General features: G+C 47.1%; 1 protein-coding gene across 1 annotated transcript in view; it reads right to left on the bottom strand.

Annotated features, from left to right (window-relative positions):
* LOC125941011 (calcium-activated chloride channel regulator family member 3-like) overlaps positions 1 to 19,343 on the bottom strand; it is a 226,166-nt gene extending 206,823 nt beyond the window's left edge. The window contains exons 1-2 of the mRNA XM_049657887.1: positions 19,254 to 19,343; positions 5,654 to 5,826 (exon numbers count right to left, since the gene is read on the bottom strand). Of these exons, the coding sequence (XP_049513844.1) occupies positions 5,654 to 5,813 (160 nt within the window). The 5' untranslated portion in view covers positions 5,814 to 5,826; positions 19,254 to 19,343. The remainder of the gene's footprint in view (positions 1 to 5,653; positions 5,827 to 19,253) is intronic.
* Positions 19,344 to 20,884: the final 1,541 nt, after the last annotated feature.

Raw genomic sequence — 20,884 nt, 5'->3', positions numbered from 1 at the left:
ATCTGATAAGCATAGAACTTCTCCTAGCATAACAGAATCTACTGACGCGGTGACGATCAATGCGGCTGCCGGCGAATGCGACTCCTAAAAATGTGACTGCGCACCCGTCGCCCGTTTATGGGTGAACGTAGCGACAACTGGTTACATGCACTCTGAACAGGTATCGCATACGTACTAAAGTTATAGGGTGCCTCGACGCCGAGCAGCTTGCTTGCCATCGAGGCAGCCTAGCACGCTTGGCGCACTCTCATCACGGTTACGCGGATCGCTCTCTCGCACGCTCGGATTAAGTGTGACGCGGGCAGTCCATCGACCTTGCCGTATTTTGCGTCGACTGTGGTTGACACGCCTTTATTTTTTTGCCAGAGCAATGTATGGACACTCCAAACGCATTTCTGCCGTTGGCATCGCCGTGAGGCTCCGTACGAAGTCCAACGGCGATAAAATCTTCGGCGCGCGCCATACCCTGTGTGGGCGAGTGAAAGCGTAAGAGGGTGAGCAGGCAATCGCGTCTCAATGAAGCGCATGGGAGGAAAGCAGGCCGGAAGCGCGTCTTATTTCGCGCGCGAGGCACAGGGGCGAGGCGACGGAGAGTGAAGGGGGGCGCGTTCTGCTCTGTCGGCTGCTGCTCACAGTGCGGTGGCGCGTGCGCCGTATCTTGAAAGCGATCAGCGATGTGGACGAAGTGCGCGCCCGCACATGTCTGTCTCATCTTTAAAGCGATCTGCGATGGGGACAAAGTGCATGCGACGAGTACCGGTAGTTTCGTATGCGCTGTGGTTTCGACGTTCGCGTTGAAGCATTTCATGTCATGTGTGTAATGTACGTCATGAAACAGCCACCTACGTTTTGGTGCTCTAGTGGGTAAAAAAAAAAAAACCGAAAGTGGCAAAGAATGGAGAATCAATCATGGTAATGGGTGTAAGCATGGTTACGATAGTAACGGTAATGATAGTAGCACACAATAATAAATCAATAATGACCATGACTGCAAAACAACGAGAATGACTCAGCGAAAAAAGATTAACCCTCAGAAACAACTGGAATGGGTTCGGATCGGGGCACTAAGTCAAGGAAACATTAAAGGATGATGGTACAAGTAATGGTCATGAGCATGACTAGGCAAAAATGATAGTGACTCAGCAAAAAATCATTAACAGTCGAAAAGCCGGCAGATCCCACGCCCTGTGGGATGCGAAGCGGGGTGCGGGGAGCCACCAAATGAACGATATGACCATACGAGCGCCAATACGTATGCGGCTGTTCCATGACCTACATGACACACATGTCATGACATTCATGTCATGACCTATCAGTTATGTTCGTCTGCACTCTTGTCATACTATGCCAATGTTGGCACATACCAAGTTAACGAAACGACCATGAGAGCACCAAGACGTAGGCGGCTAGATAAATATATATTCTCAAAGTGGCAAATGTTCGCGAACAAACATTTAAAACGACCGGAATGGGTCCGGACGGGGGTATTAGGTGAAGGAAACAATAAAGGATGATGGTATATGTCATAGTCATGAGTATGACTCAGCGAAAATGACAATTACTCAGCAAAAAAAAAAGATTAACGCTCAGAAATGCGTTCGGACATAAATGATAGGTCATGACATGCCATGGCATGCGTTTAATGTCGGTCACGAAACAGTCCTCTACGTCTTGGTGCTCTCATGGTCGTTTCGTTCACTTGGTTGGCTACACGCACACTGCTTCGCATAACATCGATATCGATTCCCACAAGGCGTGGGATATGCCTGTTTTTTTTTTTTTTTTTTTTTTTTTACTGCTGTCATATCAAGCGAGCGTGCTGCAGGAGGGCGTGTGTACATTGCTTGCTCGACTCTTACGATCCTCATACTGTTCCGTTTTCAGTGACTTCATCAGCCACGCATTTCGCTAACGCTTCATTTTGGGGTACTCGGAGAAAACCCACGCCGGGCTCGGCCGAATACGTCCGGCACTGCGACACCGAGCAGTAAACGATGCTGCAAGAGTGGGCAAGTAAATTGATGCCTTTGGAATGAAACACGTTATCTAACACCCTACAACGAAGGCTTGAATCGTCCAGCCAGAGAGCTGCGTTGAGTGGTGCAAAAGCATCAAAGGTGGAGAAAGCGCGAACGCGTGTTGTCACTTTCTACGTCACAGCGTTGACAGCGCCGGTCTCTACAGCGGTGGCCCTCGAGGCCAATCACAGCATTATGGGAGTGAGTTGTGGATGGAAAACACTGAGGACACTCCACAAGAAAGTTGAAGGACTGCTGCTCACCTTGCCTCCCTCGCAGTATGTTTCCGGATACTTAGGGTCTCCCCGTCTGCCGTACTCGTCAAACACTCCATACCGCAGGTGCGCCCACTCATGCACGAAAGTGTACGCTTGAAATAAAAATGAAGTCACTCAATCAACACACGCAATAAAGCACTTTTTTTTTCAGTGATCCGATGCATGTTTAGTGAGCGCAACACGTGTATAAATAAAGCAATGCATGGAACAACTATTGAAATCCTTTCGACGACACTTATATAGCTGGAATAAAAGGTATGAGGGGACAGGAAGTGAGAAATAACCGGGAAGAAATAAGTGAGTAGAGGAAATGCAAGCGTAAACTGAGGGTACCACGCGAGATCAGTGCGATATGACGCCGGTTGAAATTTTGCAGTTAGCCTAGCTGTGGCCGGGAATATTACTGCGAAGCATTCTTTACGAAATTCAGGCGTTTTAAATCTATCTATCTATCTATCTATCTATCTATCTATCTATCTATCTATCTATCTATCTATCTATCTATCTATCTATCTATCTATCTATCTATCTATCTATCTATCTATCTATCTATCTATCTATCTATCTATCTATCTATCTATCTATCTATCTATCTATCTATCTATCTATCTATCTATCTATCTATCTATCTATCTATCTATCTATCTATCTATCTATCTATCTATCTATCTGTCATGTCGCGCCTAACCTCTTTCCCGACAAATTGTGTCAAACTGGCCGTTTATTGTCCGATGGGAATCGCGCTGCTCACCTGAGTGCTCGAAACAAACCTTTGGACCAGTTTTTTTCTCCGAGTATGTGACCCTGTGCCGGTATTTGCCGCTCTTCAATAACAAAAACACCTTGAATTAAGTTTCTCCGGCGTTGAGCGAAATTGAGCTCTGAATTATTCCGCAATTTCTTCCCATAAAGTCGTTGTAACCGTACCAAAAATTACGTACCAAAACTTTCTTTTTTTTCAGTTGTCAGGGGAATCAGGCTCAGGAGGTACTGTGCTGGAAGATGCATGAAGTCTCCCTGTTCCCCGCAGTCTTTTGATGTCACCGTGTAGGGTCGATGGTCTCCACAAAACGAGGAATTCCTGATTCGTACTTGGCTCTTCGGGTAGTATGTTGCCCCTAGAATACGTGGACTTTTTCTTTTGGGCCAAGATTTGGGGAATTCGATGATGAACTTCTTGAAGTAAACTCTCCCCTTTGTCGCTATGTGTAGGAACCGGGATGCTGATTTAAGCATGACCTGCACGTTGAGAGGGATCAGTCAGTCAGTCCTCGTAGGACCCGAGACACCGTCCAATGTTCCGCACCACGTAGAAGTTCGGAACCCTACAATCTAATTTGGTTCGGCGATAAGCCGTCTACAGTCTACTACCGAACCAAACTCGTTACACCCGGCGCTTGCTGAAATACTTGTTCGCACCTACAAATAAAACCTCACCAGCCGTTGGCACTTTGCGTCACGTTTGTGCGCATGGTGCTCGCATGTGCTTTGCGTCACATTTATACTGTTAACCATCTCTTGATGGCGAGTTCAGAGAGGAAGAACAATTTGCAGACAGAAGTTTACACACACTCACACACTTATACACATGTATATAAAATAAGTAATAAACCAAACAACAAGACATAGTTAAATAACAATAACTATAGCTAAATTTCAAACTAATCATCGTAATAATCACATAAATGCACATCAAGTAAAGGCATAAATTCAGTTACATCATTTTTATTGACTACATCATTCGGAAGCGTGTTCCATGTCTCAATTACGTGAGAAAAAAAAAGAACCGATATATATTCGTTCGAGCAAAGTAAGGCTGAAGCACTCGTGTATGATTCGCCCTCTCACTACGAAGATGAATTTTTTAAAGTTTAGCTACTGTAGTCATTCCATAAATCTAAATCGAATAAAAGAATTCCATAATTTACACGAACTTCACGCATTTTTAGTGTCGTTTCCGACTGGCAACTCGTCTTCATCGACGTTTTGGATGTTCGTCCCAATGTTTCTGTCATCGGCGCACCTTTTCGAGGAAATGGAAATTGGGGGCTGGGCTTGGAGGTCTCACTTCTTATTTCTGGTCGTAGAACAACTTTCTGCTTAAAAGCCGAGATGCTGGGGTGTCACAAACGCGAGCGTTACATAAAGGGAAGCGGAGCGCCGCATGCAAACATGGCCGCTTACAAGCACCGGAGTGTACTGTGAAAACAGAGAGCAGTGATGCTATTGTGTACGGTGATCAGCAAGTTTGGCACTATGGCCTTCATGAATACGAGCCCCTAGTGGAGTAAATGCGGTATATCAGCTAAGCATTCGATCACCCGATCCTGCCATGTTACAGGCAAAAAATAGTACAAACACGCATGAAGTAGTGTGATTTTATGGAAGTCATGTAGTGGCATGGTTTGCATCACTCACAACTATTGGCAACTCACCCCCAAAGGCTGGATATACGGCTCTGTCTGAATAGTACGGCCATTGCAACTGCTAACTGGGTATCTTTAAGAGGGGCCGCATAGCCATGAATTCGCGGTGGGCCCGCTGTTCGCGCCTGCGCACTAAAGACTTTGCGTGACATACGTCCCCTTCCCCCCCCCCCCCCCCCCCGGACGAACCAAATGCTCGTGCGCACAAACTTCTTGCGGTTTTAATCGGCGGTGCCAAAATATCGGGATGCCAAAAGCTGCATCTCCATGTACATGCAAGAAGTAACCATCTCCCAATGTCTACTATGTCAAAAACTGCATTTAATTACCTAAACGCAGATATGAAGTTTTAACTACGTGTAGTACATTGCTATACGACGAATGACGAAGTCTTTATTACAGAAGTCCACTCCTTCAGTTTAGCCCGACATATAACGCGTTTAATTGGCGTCCCTTTAAGTGCGGGGTATCGTTACTTCATGTTTATTCTCGTAATAATAAGTAATTTCGGGTGGTCAAGCTTTTATGTGTTGGGTATGGCATACTTTACTAAGGCTCGTCAATATTTAGTGGTAAAGGCTTCAGCAGCCCAAAATCCGCTAATCTGCTATCATCATCACGGATGACCTCTGCATCACCTGCATTTCACTATATATGTTTTTACGGCAATCAGCCATTCCCTAAAAAAATATAAAGATATATTAAAGATTTATCACTTAAAACCAAATTCTCGTAATGGCACATTCTTTGTCTGTTCCACTCTGTCGACATTAGTTAGTTCATCAGGACACCTCTAGTTTTACAAAAAGTGATAGCAGTTTTGCGAACACAAGTATTGTGAATTCAGTTACCTGCTATGTAAAGATGACAGTTAATTGTGCATTATGTTCGCATATTGAATCACTTCTAAAGAAAACACGAGTTGTCGCACGTGCCTTCAGGTTCCGGACGATGTCGTCGGAGGGTGTAACGTCCGGGTGGATGGACACCACGATGTCACTGTAACCACCATCGCTTTTGTCGATGGCTCCAGAAACAAGGGTCGTCAAGCAGAATAACCCGAGGGTTACTGCAATCGCGCCCTTGAACATGGTCGTAAGGTATCTGTAATGAGAGCAATAAATCAATCAATAATCGCGCATACTTATTGGGCACACAAAGCAGTTGAGAAGTAATAAATAATGGGCCATGATAATGATCATGATGATGTTCATGAGTCGGGGTGTGCGAATATCCGAAACTTTTGAATAACGAGTCGAAAAGTGTCCTATTTGATTTGGTCTTCGAATCGAATAGATTTGTAAATGCGAATATTTTCGAATACTTTTCGAATATTTCAGAACGCCAGTGGCACCCAAATAATCAAAAAGTTGGAGCAAAAGTTCGGTAAATTTCGCCTGTGCGGACATGGTATAGAGATAAAACATCTGAACTTGCGTACTAGAGCAGGCTACATCGATTAGGCAGGAATACTTTACAGGCTATACCGCGACCATTCGTGCTCTCTGAAAAGTTATGCGCTTGCGAAGAAACTCCACATGTTTTGCTCCTAATGCTTAATTTGTGCTTTTAATAAACGATGCATCATAATGCACTATGCAATGACAGAAACTTGCTGACTTTAAGAATACTAGAATGTGAGCATTGTTTTATATGAATAATGATAACGGCCGTTCTTTATTCGGAAACTATTAAAAAACTATTTGGTATTCGATTCAATTCGTAGTCGATTCGGTCTCGATCATGATTCGCAAACCCATATCTATGAGAATCCCCTTTGAAATGGGGCAAGGAGAAATAGCCACCTTGCATGTATGACATTATTCAGGTTTTACTGCACCTATCGAGAAATACATTTGATAAATTCGCACCGATCTCTAGGTCCAGGACTAGGGACCTTGCCTAGCGGCATGGTGGTTCCTAGATGTACGTTCTTTAAGGAATGCGGATACATTATTTGCGTTCACAGTGTAGTTGCGCCTCACTCCTAAGCCTATCCAGTGTAATAGCTTGAACCATAGAGTTTCACTATATTACCTAGAGGGAAATCTGGCGCTGCTGCGCAGTGGTATGCATGATAATGCTGGTATATTGTGACTTCGGATTGGCATCATTCTCGGAGAGCCAGTAAGCCTTGAAGACGCGCTTGGCTACCACTGTTCCGTCTGTCACAATGAATAATTTTCTGCCGAAACAGCACGTAAAAAGCTGTTTAGCTTTATTATTACACAAATACATCTTTTGTTTAAATTTGAGGATTTATTATTGGATGTACAGTTATATGAAACGTAAAAAGTATCAGCTCGCCGCTTAAGTTGCAGGACAGACAAGATTCTCGCACGATCTGTTACAACTTGTCGTCTGTTGTTGCTTTTATTCTATATTCTGCATTGTATTTGAGTAAACTTTATTGAGAGATGTAATATAGCTGACTGAAAGCGTTTTTTTTTTGTAAATTTTAGCTTAAGAACGCATTATTTGTGTAGCCATATCCCCGTTTTAGACGAAGCCTCGTACAACACCAGCCAGCACAAGCCTCGCAGCCACTTATCCCGTCATTCCGATGATGGAATTGCGCCATTTAATAAACTCGCAGAAACGATGGCGCCAGAATACCCTATATGTCTTACAGTGAGAAACTCTATGGCATGAAGACTACTTCTAAGCATGCCGTGAATAGCAATTGAGCGATTGTGTCTCCTTGCCCGACCCCTTTCTTGATAGGTAACTTTGTACTTTTCTTGTGGAGAACCAAGGTAGCTGTGGAATGGTTCCACATATTTCCCAAGATATTCACGTATGCCTCCTGTACTCCTTGATTACGCAATGCCTCTATGACTGCTGGTATCTCTACTGAATAAAATGCCTTTTCATAGTCAATGAAAACCATATAGAGAGGTTGAATGTACTCCGCAGATTTCTTGATTACCTAAATGATGAAATGGATGCTATCCATTGTAGAATATCTATTCCTGAACATCGGCTAATATCTTATAAACCTTCGGTTTGCAGATGAAATTGTCCTGTTCAGCAACACATGGGGATGAATTACAGCAAATGATTGAGCATCTTAACCGTGAAAGTGTAGCAGTGGGGTTGCAGATTAATATGCAGAAGACAAAGATACTGTTCAATATCCTGGCAAGGCAACAAGAAATCAAGCTCGCCAGTCAGCCTCTGGAGTCTGTTCAGGAGTACGTTTACCTAGGTAAATTATTTACACGACCCTGATCATGAGAAGTAAATTTACAGAAGAATAAAAATGGGTTGGCGTGCTTACGGCAAGTATTTACCAAATCCTGACTGGGACCTTACCACTGTTGTTGAAAAGAAAACTGTACAATCATTGCATTATTCCGGTGCACACATATCGGACAGAAACTTATAAGGTAGCGAAAAAGGTTTACAAGTTGAGGACCGCACAAGGAGCGATGAAACAAAAAATGTTAGGCGCAATATTAAGAGACAGGTAGAGAGCGGTGTGGATCAGAGAGCGAATTGAGATAGCCGATATTCTGGTTGACATTAAGAAAAACATATGGAGCTAGGCAGGCCATATAATGCGTAAGGCAGATAACCGGCGGACAATTAGTATTACCGAATGGTTGCCAGGGAAGCGAAGTTGAGAACGGCCGATAATTAAGTGGGGTCATGAAATTAGGAAATGTGCAGGCGCCAGTTGGAATCAGCTAGCGAAAGACAGGGGTAATTGGGGATCGCAGGGAGAGCCTCTGGCTTGCAGTGGACATAAAAGATAGGCTGATGATGATTATGATGATAATGCGCGCGTTCATTTGGTATTTATTTATTTATTTTTATTTACAAATACCTTACAGGCTTCGTCAGAGGCATTGTGTAACGGGGTCAAATAAAAAAGCCAATACATATTAGGATAACAATAAAAAAAACATAACTGCAAGATAGAGCTAAGTACAAAACTAGTGGTTATATAAAAAAGATTACAAGATATTGCAATTTGGAAATGCTATGAAGTACAACCAAACTACGCATCATGGAACACAATAAGGGAAATGCATGAAGTTTTATGCACAATGCAAAACAGAAACGACAAATTGTATGAATCACGAGAACAAACGGGCGTGCTGAGTGTTATCAATGAAGTGTCTGAGCAGATGTTCGCGAAAGATGTCGTGACTGCACTGCAGGAGGATGGGGAAGATTGTTCCACAGGCGGATGACGCGCGGGAGTGACGAGAAGTTGAAAGCACGTGTAGTGCCGTAAATGCGGGCGTCGCTGTAGTTGTTACGTAATCTATGCGATAAGTCAGAGGGACGTTGTAATTGTGGTAGGGGTGACCGAGTGGCATGAGCGTATTTATGAAAGATAGATAAAAGGGCAACGTCTCGACGGGTCTTTAACGGCTGGAGTGAAAGTTCGAGCATGTTGTAATTCCGCGAAATAGAACGACATGCTCTGTTCTGGATCGCTTCTAACTTGTCTGTTAAGTATTTTTGATGAGGCGACTAGATGGATGAAGTGTACTCTAACTGCTGTCGGACAAATATTATATAGGCTTGTTTACGCACGCGAGAGGTTACAGTTACGTGACCACTGTCGTTGCTGACTGAACATGACTTTATGCCCTGCCCGATTTTCTACAAACCGCCTGGATTGCACACTTTTTGTTGCGCCGCATATTGAGGAAAATACTACTTTGAAATATCTGTGAGTCGGCAACCATCGAGCGCTGTTTGTTAACCCGAAAACTATTTTCCAGAAACTTTCGTCTTCTAACTTTCCTTCTCTCCCTCATCCCCTCCTCCCATTTTCCATCCGGGAGGAAACGCGAGCACACATGCTCTGCTAGAGTTACTCTTTCACGTTAGTGAACGGAACGAAGCGCGTTTTCATTGCGATAGCAAATATATGGACACTCTGACTGCATTTATCGACGTCCATGTGTAAAGTCCAAGCACGGTAACATCGTCACCGCGTGCCGTACGCTGCATATGCGAGTGGAAGCTTGCGAGGGTCCGCCATGAGACGCTCATTTGAGGAATTGCTCTACGTTTGTGCGCAGACGCGATATAGAAAATCAGTGGTCATTTGCTCCTTGAATATCTGACTTCGCCTTTGTACTTCGGAGGACAGGTTTCTTTGCTCTCTTTGTATGCCTTTGTCCTTAGGCGTGCTGGCAGTGCGGGGCGAGGTCGTGTTACCGTAGTCGTGTCTGTGTTGATGCCGTGCGTCTTCCGCAAGCTTTCCTCGTGCGTCTCCTTGGATGTTGCTGGCGCAGTGCAATGGCACGGACGGTTGCGAGATTGAGTGCGCTGACAATGTCCATGCGCGAGTTAATTTATGCTCCGACTTTGGCTGCCGGTGCCGTGAACCAGGTGAAGTAGCGGGCACAGAGGCCCCGTTTGGCGATAGGAACGCGCATCACTTGCTTTGGGACGTATCCGAGGCACGTGAGGCAGCTTGAAATGCTTCAAGAAATGGTGTGCAAAGCTGCGCATGGGTTGTGCGCACGCCTTTGACAACGCTACCCTCGCTGCCGAAAGCCCGCGTCGCTCCGTTTTCAACGACACTGAAAGTACTCGTGCGGAAAGCGGACACGGCCACAGCGAAAAGGAAGGAGACGGCGAGATGATGAAGCCACCTGTTGAGGCCGCAACAGTAACGACGACACGGCAAGTTTTTGTGACAGTTCAAAGTGAATATTTCCGAGAACGCAAGTACGACCAGGTAAGAGTTATGCCGCCAACCTCACGCGGTGCGCGCAATTGTGTAAAATAATTCGGTGGCCCAGAGTGACTGAGCACATGCGATGCGGAATGAGAGGCACGCATATATTTGCAGATGTGCGTCCATAAGCCTTCAAACCATGCTTCAGACCATATGCACTTCCTGTTGCCACTCGCAAGGCTTTGCATTCGCGTGAGGATCAAGACGGTACGCTATCATTAAAGTAAAACCACGTGCCGAACAGGCAATTGTCTCGTGTCTTCTATAGAGCAAACGTAGACCAAGGGAGAAACTCTACTAAAGCGCAGAGCATTCTGTGATTCTAAATGTTTTGGAAAAAAAAAAGAAAACAGCAATTTCTCATGGCTTCATAGCAATGCATCTTTGTAATACGGCAAAGCATAGTGTATGGAAACACACAGTGTGTGAGGAGAAGTGTGAATCTGCACGCGCACTACGTGTAATCAGCATGTAAGATGGAAACATGTAAGCAACAAGAACCGGAAAATTCACTGGGCCACGGTTCTCGCTTCTATTATTATTTCAGGATCCCAACTGAGGCCTCCGCAGTGAAGCATACAGGGTATTGCAGTGAAGCGAATTGATAATTTTCGCCTGTACTAAGTGTAAGCAACGTATTGTCATCTCAAATGCCCACCTGAGGCCTCCGCAGTGAAGCATACAGTGTATTGCAACAAAACGTGGCGAGAATTTGCGCGCGTACTAAGGATAAGCAACATTTAATGAAAACCGGACATCGCTGTGGGCTACCGTTCTCGCCTTTAATATATTACCAGGTGTGCACCTGAGGCCTCCGTCAGCGGGTATTACATTTAATTTCGCTTGCTAGATGATTTCCCCGAATTACATGCAAGTACTGTGGAGAAGCTTTATAATACCCAATTCCGCGCGGAATTTCTCATTTCGCTTTACTGCAATACACTATATACTTAAGCCATCGCGGAAGCCTTAGGTGAGCAAGTGAGATAAAAATAACGGCGAGAACCATGACTCAGTGAGGTTAAGAGGTTTTATAACATGTTGCTTACACTTAGAACGCGCGCTAATTCTCGGTTTGCCTCACTGTAATGCACTGTATGCTTCCCCGCATTACAGAGATGCATTGCCATTCAACCCATGAGAAATTACCGTTTTACTTTTTTCCATAACTTCTAAGGATCACAGGAACCCTGTGTTTTATTATAGTTGACCCCTTGGTCTACGTTTGCTCTACATAAGACACGAGACAATTCCCTCTTGGCCAAGTGGTTTTCCTTTAATAATAGCGTACCGTCTGCTAGTGACGCGAATGCAAAGACTTGCGAGTGGCAGCAGAAAGTGCATGGTTTGAAGGCTTATGGGCGCACATCTCCAAATATATGCGTGCCTCTCATTTCGCATCGCATGTGCTCAGTCAGTATGTGTCCCCGAATTATTTTACGCAATTGCGCGCACCGCGTAATGTCTGCGGCATAACTCTTACCTGGTCGTGCTTGCGCTCTCGGAAACATGCACTTTGAACTGCCACAAAAACCTACCGGGTCGTCGTTATTGTTGCGGCCTCAACAGGTGGCTTCATCATCCCGCCGTCTCCTTACTTTTCGCTCTGGCCGTGTCCACTTTCCACACGAATACTTTCAGTGTCGTTGAAAACGGAACGACGCGCCTTTCAGCAGCGAGGGTAGCGTTGTCAAAGGCGTGCGTACAACCATTGCGCAGCGTTTCACATCGTTTCTTGAAGCATTTCGAGTTGCTTCACGTGCCTCAGATACGCCACAGTGCAAGTGATGCGCGTTCCTATCGCCAAACGGGGGGGGGGGGGGGGGGGCGTCTGTGCCCACTGCTTCATCTCGTTCACCGCACCGGCAGCTAAAGTCGGAGCGTAAATTAACTCGCGCATGGACATCGTCAGCGCACTCAACCTCGCAACCATCCGCGCCAATGCCCTGCCCCAGCAGCATCCAAGGAGACGCACGAGGAAAGTTTGTGGACGACGCACGGCATCAACACACAGACACGACTGCGGTAACACGACCTTACACAGCACGGCCTTAATGCCTAAGGAGAAAGACATACAAAGAGAACAAAGAAAGCTCTCCTCCGTAGTACCTATGCGAAGTCAGATATTCAAGGAGCAAATGACCACAGATTGTCGCATCTCGCACCCGCTCGTACTCGCGCCTGCACACGTACGGCTGGCTATTCCTCAAACATGGCCCCCTAAAGTATATAGGAGACTATGCCACAAATGACCGTCTCTTCGGGTGAGCCGACCATCGTGGCTCAATCCTGCGCACCTAATAAACGAAGGCGGGGTGTGATACAATGATTAAGTTGCCGGAACGCAGCGCGCCCAAGCAGCGCTGCCCTTTTGTGTTGCTACCGCGCCATGCCTAGCGGGCAACTGATAAGTGGCCGCGGTAGTCGGCTTTCAGACGGAAATAAACATGTGAATTCAAGAAGACTAGGCGTGCTTGGCCTACTTCTTCAGTGGCTGCGCTTAGCGGGCCAACTACTAGGCGTGCTTGGCCTGTTTCCTCGGTGGCTGTACTTCGCAGGCCAACATGGTTCACTTTCAATGAGCCATACTCAATTGTAACAGCTGGCGACGAGGTGATAAGTTTCAAGTGAGTCGGCGTTTCCCGCACGGCAGTTTCAAGTGAGTCGGCGTTTCTCGCACGGCAGTTTCAAGTGAGTCTGCGTTCCTTGTCCACCCGTTCAACATGCCAAATTTCGGCAGTCTCGAGCCATTCAAGGAAGGAGGAAACGACTGGCCCTGCTATGTGGACTGACTCGAAGCATTTTTTGTGGCGAATGGTATCGCCGAAGACAAGCAAGCGTCCGTATTTATCAGTTGTTGCGGGCAGAAGATCTATGCGCTGCTTCGCAACTTGGTAAAATCCGACAAGCTGAGTGAGAAAACTCTCGAACAGATTCTTTTGGTTCTTGGAAACTACTATTGCCCGAAGCCGTGTGCAGTCTTGCAGGGTTTCTGTTTCAACTCCCGCGTTGGCGCGGAAGGCGAATCTATCAGCGCGTTCACTGCAACGCTGAAAAGCCTCTCTGAGAATTGCAACTTCGGTGCCGAACTACAAAACATGATACGCGACCTCATTGTGTGTGGTGTGAACAACGCAGACATTCAAACAAGATTGCTGGAAAAATCGGACCTCACATTCCAGGATGCCATGCAGACAGCCCTAGCAATGGAAGCAGCAAAAAAAAAAAAAAGGATGCCGGGGAGATTGCACAAGCTAACCCTAACGGCACCTTTTCGACCCTCCGCGTTTCGTAGGCTCCGTGGCCGTCACTTGCTATCGCTGCGGGGGTGGACATCTTGCATCCGAATGCAAGCATGTGAAGACTGTCTGCAGTTAATGCCACAAACGGGGTCATCTAGCGAAAGTTTGCAACACGAAACGAAAGGACAGCCAAGCCCGAAGCAGCAGTCCTCACAGGCAGCGTTCGTCCACTGCACGAAGTTCGCAGTCAAGCATCCGCCTTCGCGTGCACACTGTAAAAGATGAAGATGCCGCTACAGCTTCGCCTTCAGAAGTCAACGACATGTGGCAAATTAACTACGCCGAATCGCCTCAGCCGTTCACCGTCACCGTTGACCTTTGCAGCAAGCCGGTCTGCATGGAAGTGGACACAGGGGCAAGCGTCTCCGTCATTGCAAAGTCGCGGCTTCTACAGTTTCTGCCTTCGGTTAATGTGCAGCCGTCGCAAGTGTTTCTGCGACGCTATTCCGGGGATCTGAATAAAGTTGAAGGCAAGGCTGATGTCCTTGTGAAGTTTCATGGCAAGGAGGCGGATCTACCTATTTTTCTGACCGGGGACAGTTCACCTACTCTGCTAGGACGCAACTGGATGCGCGAGCTGGGCATCGGCCTATCCAATGTTGATGTAAATATACATGCACTTTCTGACATAAAACACCTAGTCCAAGACATTGCAGAGGTGTTCGAAGAAGGTCTTCGTACGTTCAAAGGTGCTAAAGCGTCATTACATGTTCCTTCTGGTGCCCCACTCCGGTTCTTCAAGCCACGCCTGATGCCATATGCCTTGACAGATGGAGGCACACAAGAAATACAACGATTAAGGAAAGATTCTATCCTTGTTCCCGTGAAAACATCAAGGTGGGCTGCACTTATTGTTCCTGTGGTAAAAAAAGGATGGGCCATCAGAATCTGTGGAGATTTTAGTGTCACCATCAACCCAGTAGCGACAGTGGACAAATATCCAATTCCAAGGATTGAGGACCTGTGGACTGTCCTTGCAGGGGTTGAGAAATTCACCAAATTCGATTTGCGCGACGCGTATCAGCAAGTAGTGCTTGATGAGGCCTCCAGAGAGTGCGTCACAATTTCGACACACATGGCGTTTTTCAGTACACCCGCTTGCCTTTTGGAGTGTCGTCAGCTCCTGCTATACTTCAACGTGAGATGGAGAACTTGCTAGGAGGGCTACCACATGTGGCCGTCTATTTCGACGATATTCTTGTCACAGGTGCTAATTATGCTGAGCATTTCAACAACCTTCGTGATGTGCTTCGCAAGCTTCAAGAATCTGGCCTTAAAGTGAAACTCGAGAAGTGTAATTTCTTCGTGCCACAAGTGGTGTATCTTGGGCACACCATCAACAAGGAAGGCCTTTTCCCCGAACTTCGACAAGGTGGCTGCCATTCTGCATGCCCCTGTGCCAAAAGACGTCAAAGAACTTCAGAGTTTCTTGGGACTTGTCAATTTCTATCGGCGTTTTTTGCCTAATCTTTCTGCACTTCTTTCTCCCCTGCACTCTCTTCTTTGTGATGGAAAGAAATGGGAGTGGGGGCAGGATCAGCAAGATGCATTCACAGCCTGCAAGCACCTGGTGACCTCAGCTCCTATTCTCGTGCATTTCCGTCCTGACAGGCGTGTGTGTCTCAGCTGTGACGCGTCACCTTATGGCATAGGTGCAGTTCTGGCTCACAAAGATGCTGATGGCCGAGAACATCTCATTGCTTTTACCTCACGGAACTTGTTAAAAGCAGAACGAAACTACAGTAAACTTGATAGGGAGGCCCTGGCACTCATGTTTGGTGTAGATTGGTTCCACCAGTACTTGTGGGGCATACCGTTTGAAGTATACACTGATCACAAGCCACTTCTTGAACTGCTGGGTGCCAACAAGCCCGTCCCTGTGCAAGCATCACCAAGATTGGTCAGGTGGGCTCTCAAGCTATCCGCGTACAATTATACGCACTTGTATACAAGCCTGGAAGAGAACTTCGCCATGATGATGCTTTTAGCAGACTTCCACTACCGAACGAGAGCAGTGCGTTACCTGACCCTGCCAAGATTTTCATGTTGGAGGAGGCCTATCCACGACTTCTTTCACCTGCTCTGGTGGCACGAGCCACCAGGAACAATCCAGTTCTGGGTCACGTTGTGCATTCTGTATTGAAAGGAGAGAGCCTCCCAGCTGGGCCAGAGTGGAACCCTTTCAACACAAGAAGCTCAGAACTCAGTCTCCATGAAGGCTGCTTACTATGGGGATCAAGAGTCGTGGTTCCAAAATCACTGCAGGCCCAAGTACTTGGAGTACTTCATGCCAGTCATCCTGGTATTGAAAAAAGCAAAATGATTTCCAGAAGCCATGTCTGGTGGCCAGGCATAGACAATGACATTGCCAACAGTGTGAAAAACTGCGCTACGTGCCAGGTTCAACAACGGGCTGCGCAGCCGGTCCAACAGATGCCTTGGCCGTTTCCGCACCGACCTTGGTCACGGCTTCACATTGATTTCGGGGGACCATTTCTTGGACACACGTTCTTAGTTATCGCGGATGCTTTCTCGAAGTGGATAGAAGTTTTCCCTGTGTCATCTACATCTGCAGAAGCTACCATTTCTGCCCTGAGACTTGCATTCGCTCAGCACGGCCTCCCGGACGTAATAGTCTCTGACAATGGCTCTGCGTTTACCAGTGCACAGTACCTTGAGTTCCTAACTCGAAACGGAATACGCCGCATGCTTGTACCACCGTATCACCCACCTCGAACGGTGCAGCAGAACGAGTGGTACAGACCGTAAAGAACAAACTTAGGAAGTCTGACTCTGGCGATTTCAAAACACAGATTTCCAGGTTCTTATTTCATTATCGAACAACCCCACATGAAGTAACGGGTCGGCCACCATGTGAGCTCCTAATGGGGAGAGTGTTCAAGACTCCGTTGGATGTCCTGCGGCCTAGTCTACAAGCATCAGTGCTCTTCAAACAACTGAAACAGAAGCTGACAAAAGGGTCACGGCAGGCACCATTACTCCAACCGGGAAATAAAGTGTATGCGAGAAACTTCCGCACAGGTGCACCATGGGTACCTGCCAGTGTTTTGGACGTCAATCCACAGTCGGCCCGTGTCCTTCGTCAAGACGGTTCGACATGGAACCGACACAATGACCACTTGCGCAGACAGCGCCATTTCGTCCTGCTGGCGCAGAAGCTTTTCCTCATCTGGAGCAGCCGCTCATCCATTCTCCAGCGGTCCCGGATGTGCTTCATGAGAAAGAACCAGACGTACATCTCCCAGCTGCGCCCGACGTGCTACACGAGGAACAATCGCCTGGAAGTGTATCTGGAAGTAGCTGTGCCGTGAACAACCCTGTCATGGCTGCACCTTGCACTCTAAAGTTGCGGCGTAGCACAAGAACTCGAAAACCTGTTATCAAGTACTCCCCGTAGCATGTATCTTAAGAGGGGAGGAGTGATATAATGATTAAGTTGCCGGAACGCAGCGCACCCAAGCAGCGCTGCCCTTTTGTGTTGCTACCGCGCCATGCCTAGCGGGCAAGGGATAAGTGGGTGCGGTAGTTGGCGTTCAGACGGCAATAAACATGTGAGTTCAAGAACACTAGGCGTGCTTGGCCTGCTTCTTCAGTGGCTGCGCTTAGCGGGCCAACTACTAGGCGTGCTTGGCCTGTTTCCTCGGTGGCTGTACTTCGCTGGTCAACATGGTTCACATTCAATGAGCCATACGCATTTGTAACAGGGTGTAAGCGCGCTTCTGTCGCTCGCGAGGCACGGGGGTCTTTCTGCTCCGGCGGCTGCTGCTTACGGCGCGGCGTATCTTGAAAGCGATCTGCGACGTGGGAAAAGTGCGCGCCTGCACGGGCTTCATCTTCAATGCAATCTGCGATGTGGAAAAAGTACAACTTGTGCCGGTAGCTTAGTATACGCTGTGCTTTCGACGCTTAGTTCGCGATTAAGCGAGAGACGCCACGAAGGTAAATTCGGTCGCTGCTGCTGCTGCCGGGCACCTCCTTACTCCGGCGTTTTGACAGCGAGTTTCCGCGGTCATCAAGCGAGATGTTTTCATGTTTACTTGTGCACGCGTGACACCGTATTTGTTAATTTAGTTAGTAAGCGAATGTTTACAAGTTAAATAGTTTTATCGGCTGTATAAGCTCGTGAGCATTCGCTTACTAAATGCACAAGTGTGGTGTCACGCGCGCACAGGCAAACAGAAACACACCTCACTCGTTGATCGCGGGCACTCGCTTTCAGAACGCTGGCGAGTATAAATGGCGCGAACCTTGCTGTGGCTGTATAGCATATACAGCGTGGCTGTATAGCTTTCAATAAAGAAAAAAATGTGGCTGTATAGCCTAGTGGTTACGACGCTCGCCTTGGTTACGCGGGTTCTAATCTCGCCTCGGCAAGAAAGTTTGTTTTCTTTTATTTATTTCTTCATTGCTGATAATAGTTTCTTGATACAAACCACAAATTACGACTGGCTTAAACAGCGTCGCTGTTAAAGAAAAGGTGGTGTCTATCTCCTGTAATTTTTTTGAAAACCTTCGTAATCTCTCACAAGCACTGTGATTTAGGCTCGTCATTAAGATTGATATGTTGAGTGCATCGAATGATGGGAAACCTGACAGTCGTCGTTATTTGATCATGAAAGGAAGATCACAAGTCTAAGGATAGTAGTAGGGGCAGATCAATAACAACCGCTATTTGAGTGGACAGGACTTACGACAAGGCTTCTAAAAGCTCGCGGAAAAACATCTCAATGTTTTTTCAACGGAGCGAGAAAGTGACAGAAAATGTTGACATGTACGCCAAAAGTTGCTCCGCAGATGAAAACCATCAGGACTGAGCCTTTCTGGCGAAGTAATCGCGACGAAAAGAATGGGCTCGGCGGATTGTCAGTGAAAGTAGAGCCTTCGTAATTGTGTTGAGCACAGACAACGTCTAGTGCATCGCGCCCCATACGCTTTTTGCCTAAAGGACGGCCTAGAGTGACCTTCTGGAAGAGGAGGCGGCGGACGTCCCAAGGCTTGCCCTTTGCCGCCTTTTTGGCACTAATTACCGCAATAGTTACATTATACGGGGTCAGAGCCACAGGGAAGCAGTTGACGCCACTGCACAAGAAGCAAGCTCTGCAGGCAACTAAGCCACCTAAGGCCGGATTCACAGAGCCGTCAAATGCCCCGCCCCGTCCAATCACCGTCACGGCACCGGCGTCCGTCACGAAACAATGTTTTCTCGCCATTTGTTATAAAAAATAGGACAGCGGCGACTTTAGAAGCATCAACCAAGGCCATCGGCGTGCTATTTTTGAAGAGTAATGGCCGAGAAAACACTGGCTCATTACGAGCGGCAGTGCCGTGCCCATCACCGGACGAGGCGTTTGACGGCTATGTGAATCCAGCCAAAGGGTGAAGGTTTCATGGCGCAAAACACATCTGAAGCTGGCCTGCGTTACTGAAAAACACACCGCGCATTAAAGACTCAGGAAACGGCGAAACAACGGTGAACTAAAAGTATAAAATCGATGCCATACCGTTGAAGGACACCAGACGTTCGAAAGAACGGCAGCACGGACTGGCGCGTGGCGCGAGCGTTCTTCGTCGTCGAGAACACGGATGATGACTGCGACATCGTCTATGCATCCACCGACTAGGACGCCCCTGAGCGGAAGTGACGAACAAAGCCCCTGAAAAAAAAAAAAAAAAAAAACATAAGTGAGAGAGATTGTGGTTGTGAAGAGGAAGAGGCGACCACAATCTCTCTCTCTCTCTTTCGTTTATGTTTAGCTTTATTCGTGTTAATGTGCAGGCACCTCCTCTCACGTGCGTTCTGTAGATTGTAAACCAAGTTAGTTGAGGTGCGAAGCCCGTCGAGTGTGGCGCTTGGTCGGAAAGATGCGCTCGTGCAATGATCCTGCTAGTGCACAGCAGTCCGGTGCGGTTCGCAGCGGTGTATTGGGAGAGGTTTGAGAGAAAGAAGAATGCGAAAAGGTAACGTTGAGTACAGCTATAGTGCCTAGAATAGAATATACTTAAGTATATTCTAGGCACTATAGTACGGCAATGGACCGTATGTAGAAACAATGGTGGTGATTTGAGCTGTGCCTGAAAGTGTAAAAATATGCGGTATTCAATCAGTCAATAAGCAGAAGTGCTCGCATTGTGCTTAGGTGCATGGCATAGAGCCCCTGAAAAAGAAAGGTATTTTTTTAGCTACATTAAACAGAGAAGTTTATGCTGATAGTACGGTTACTACTGGTTCACTAATTTAGGGGTACACCGTGTCATGGAAGTGCTTGATATAGGATTTCAGTAAAGTAAACGCTTGTACAGGGATAAATCATCTCCGAAAGCAAGCAGGGCTGGACGCGAGCGCGTTTGCATGCAGACGCGCTCAGCGTTGGGGCTACTGAAGGCAGCGCCACTGCACTTGAAATCGACATCCGGGTACGCTCGGCGGCACTGAGAAATCGCTCGGTTTCAAACGTGATCGACTATGTTTTGATGAGGTCAAGAAAGCGCCTCCTTGAGTGTCCGTTCGTATCTTTTTTATTTATTTGGTCGGGACATGGCGTCTTCCTTAGTTTTGTTGGCCGCGTCCGAATATGTTTGCATGGTGGAGCTGCGCGTTTTGGGATGCCGACTCGCGCTAGCGAACGCGCACCAGTCGAGCGCGGACTCGCCCGGTCGTGCTCACGGCCTTCGTGTACAGTGCCTAGAATAAAGTATATTCTAGGAACTATACTTCGTGTTCGTATTTTCCTTGTGCACACCCTAGAGGCGCTGCTGCAGCTGCCAGGAGAGGTGGAAGAAGCAAATGGGTGCAGTTGGCGCTACTTTAGTTTTATTGCCATAGCAATTATGTGCATACTCCAAGCGCATTTTTGCCGTCGCCGTCGTCGTGAGGTTCCGTATAAAGTCCAACGGCGATGAAACCGTCGCCGTGCGCCGAACGCTGCGTGTGCGAGTGATAGGTTGCGAGTGTGAGCCGGCAAATGCAACTCACCACTTACTCGGACATCCTCCAGTACTACCGACTCGGAAGATGCACAGATCCTCCCGCACACCGCAATCTAAAAAGACGCGAGGGCGTCCAATGGCGCAAACTACAAAGAGGCAGCTTCCCACACCCCCTCTTATACAGTAAAATCTTTCCGCAACAAAT

This window comes from Dermacentor silvarum, chromosome 10, assembly GCF_013339745.2.
Source record: "Dermacentor silvarum isolate Dsil-2018 chromosome 10, BIME_Dsil_1.4, whole genome shotgun sequence".
NCBI lineage: Eukaryota > Metazoa > Arthropoda > Arachnida > Ixodida > Ixodidae > Dermacentor > Dermacentor silvarum.
The sequence above is the reverse complement of the archived record's forward strand: the minus strand, read 5'-3'. Positions and strand labels throughout refer to the sequence as shown.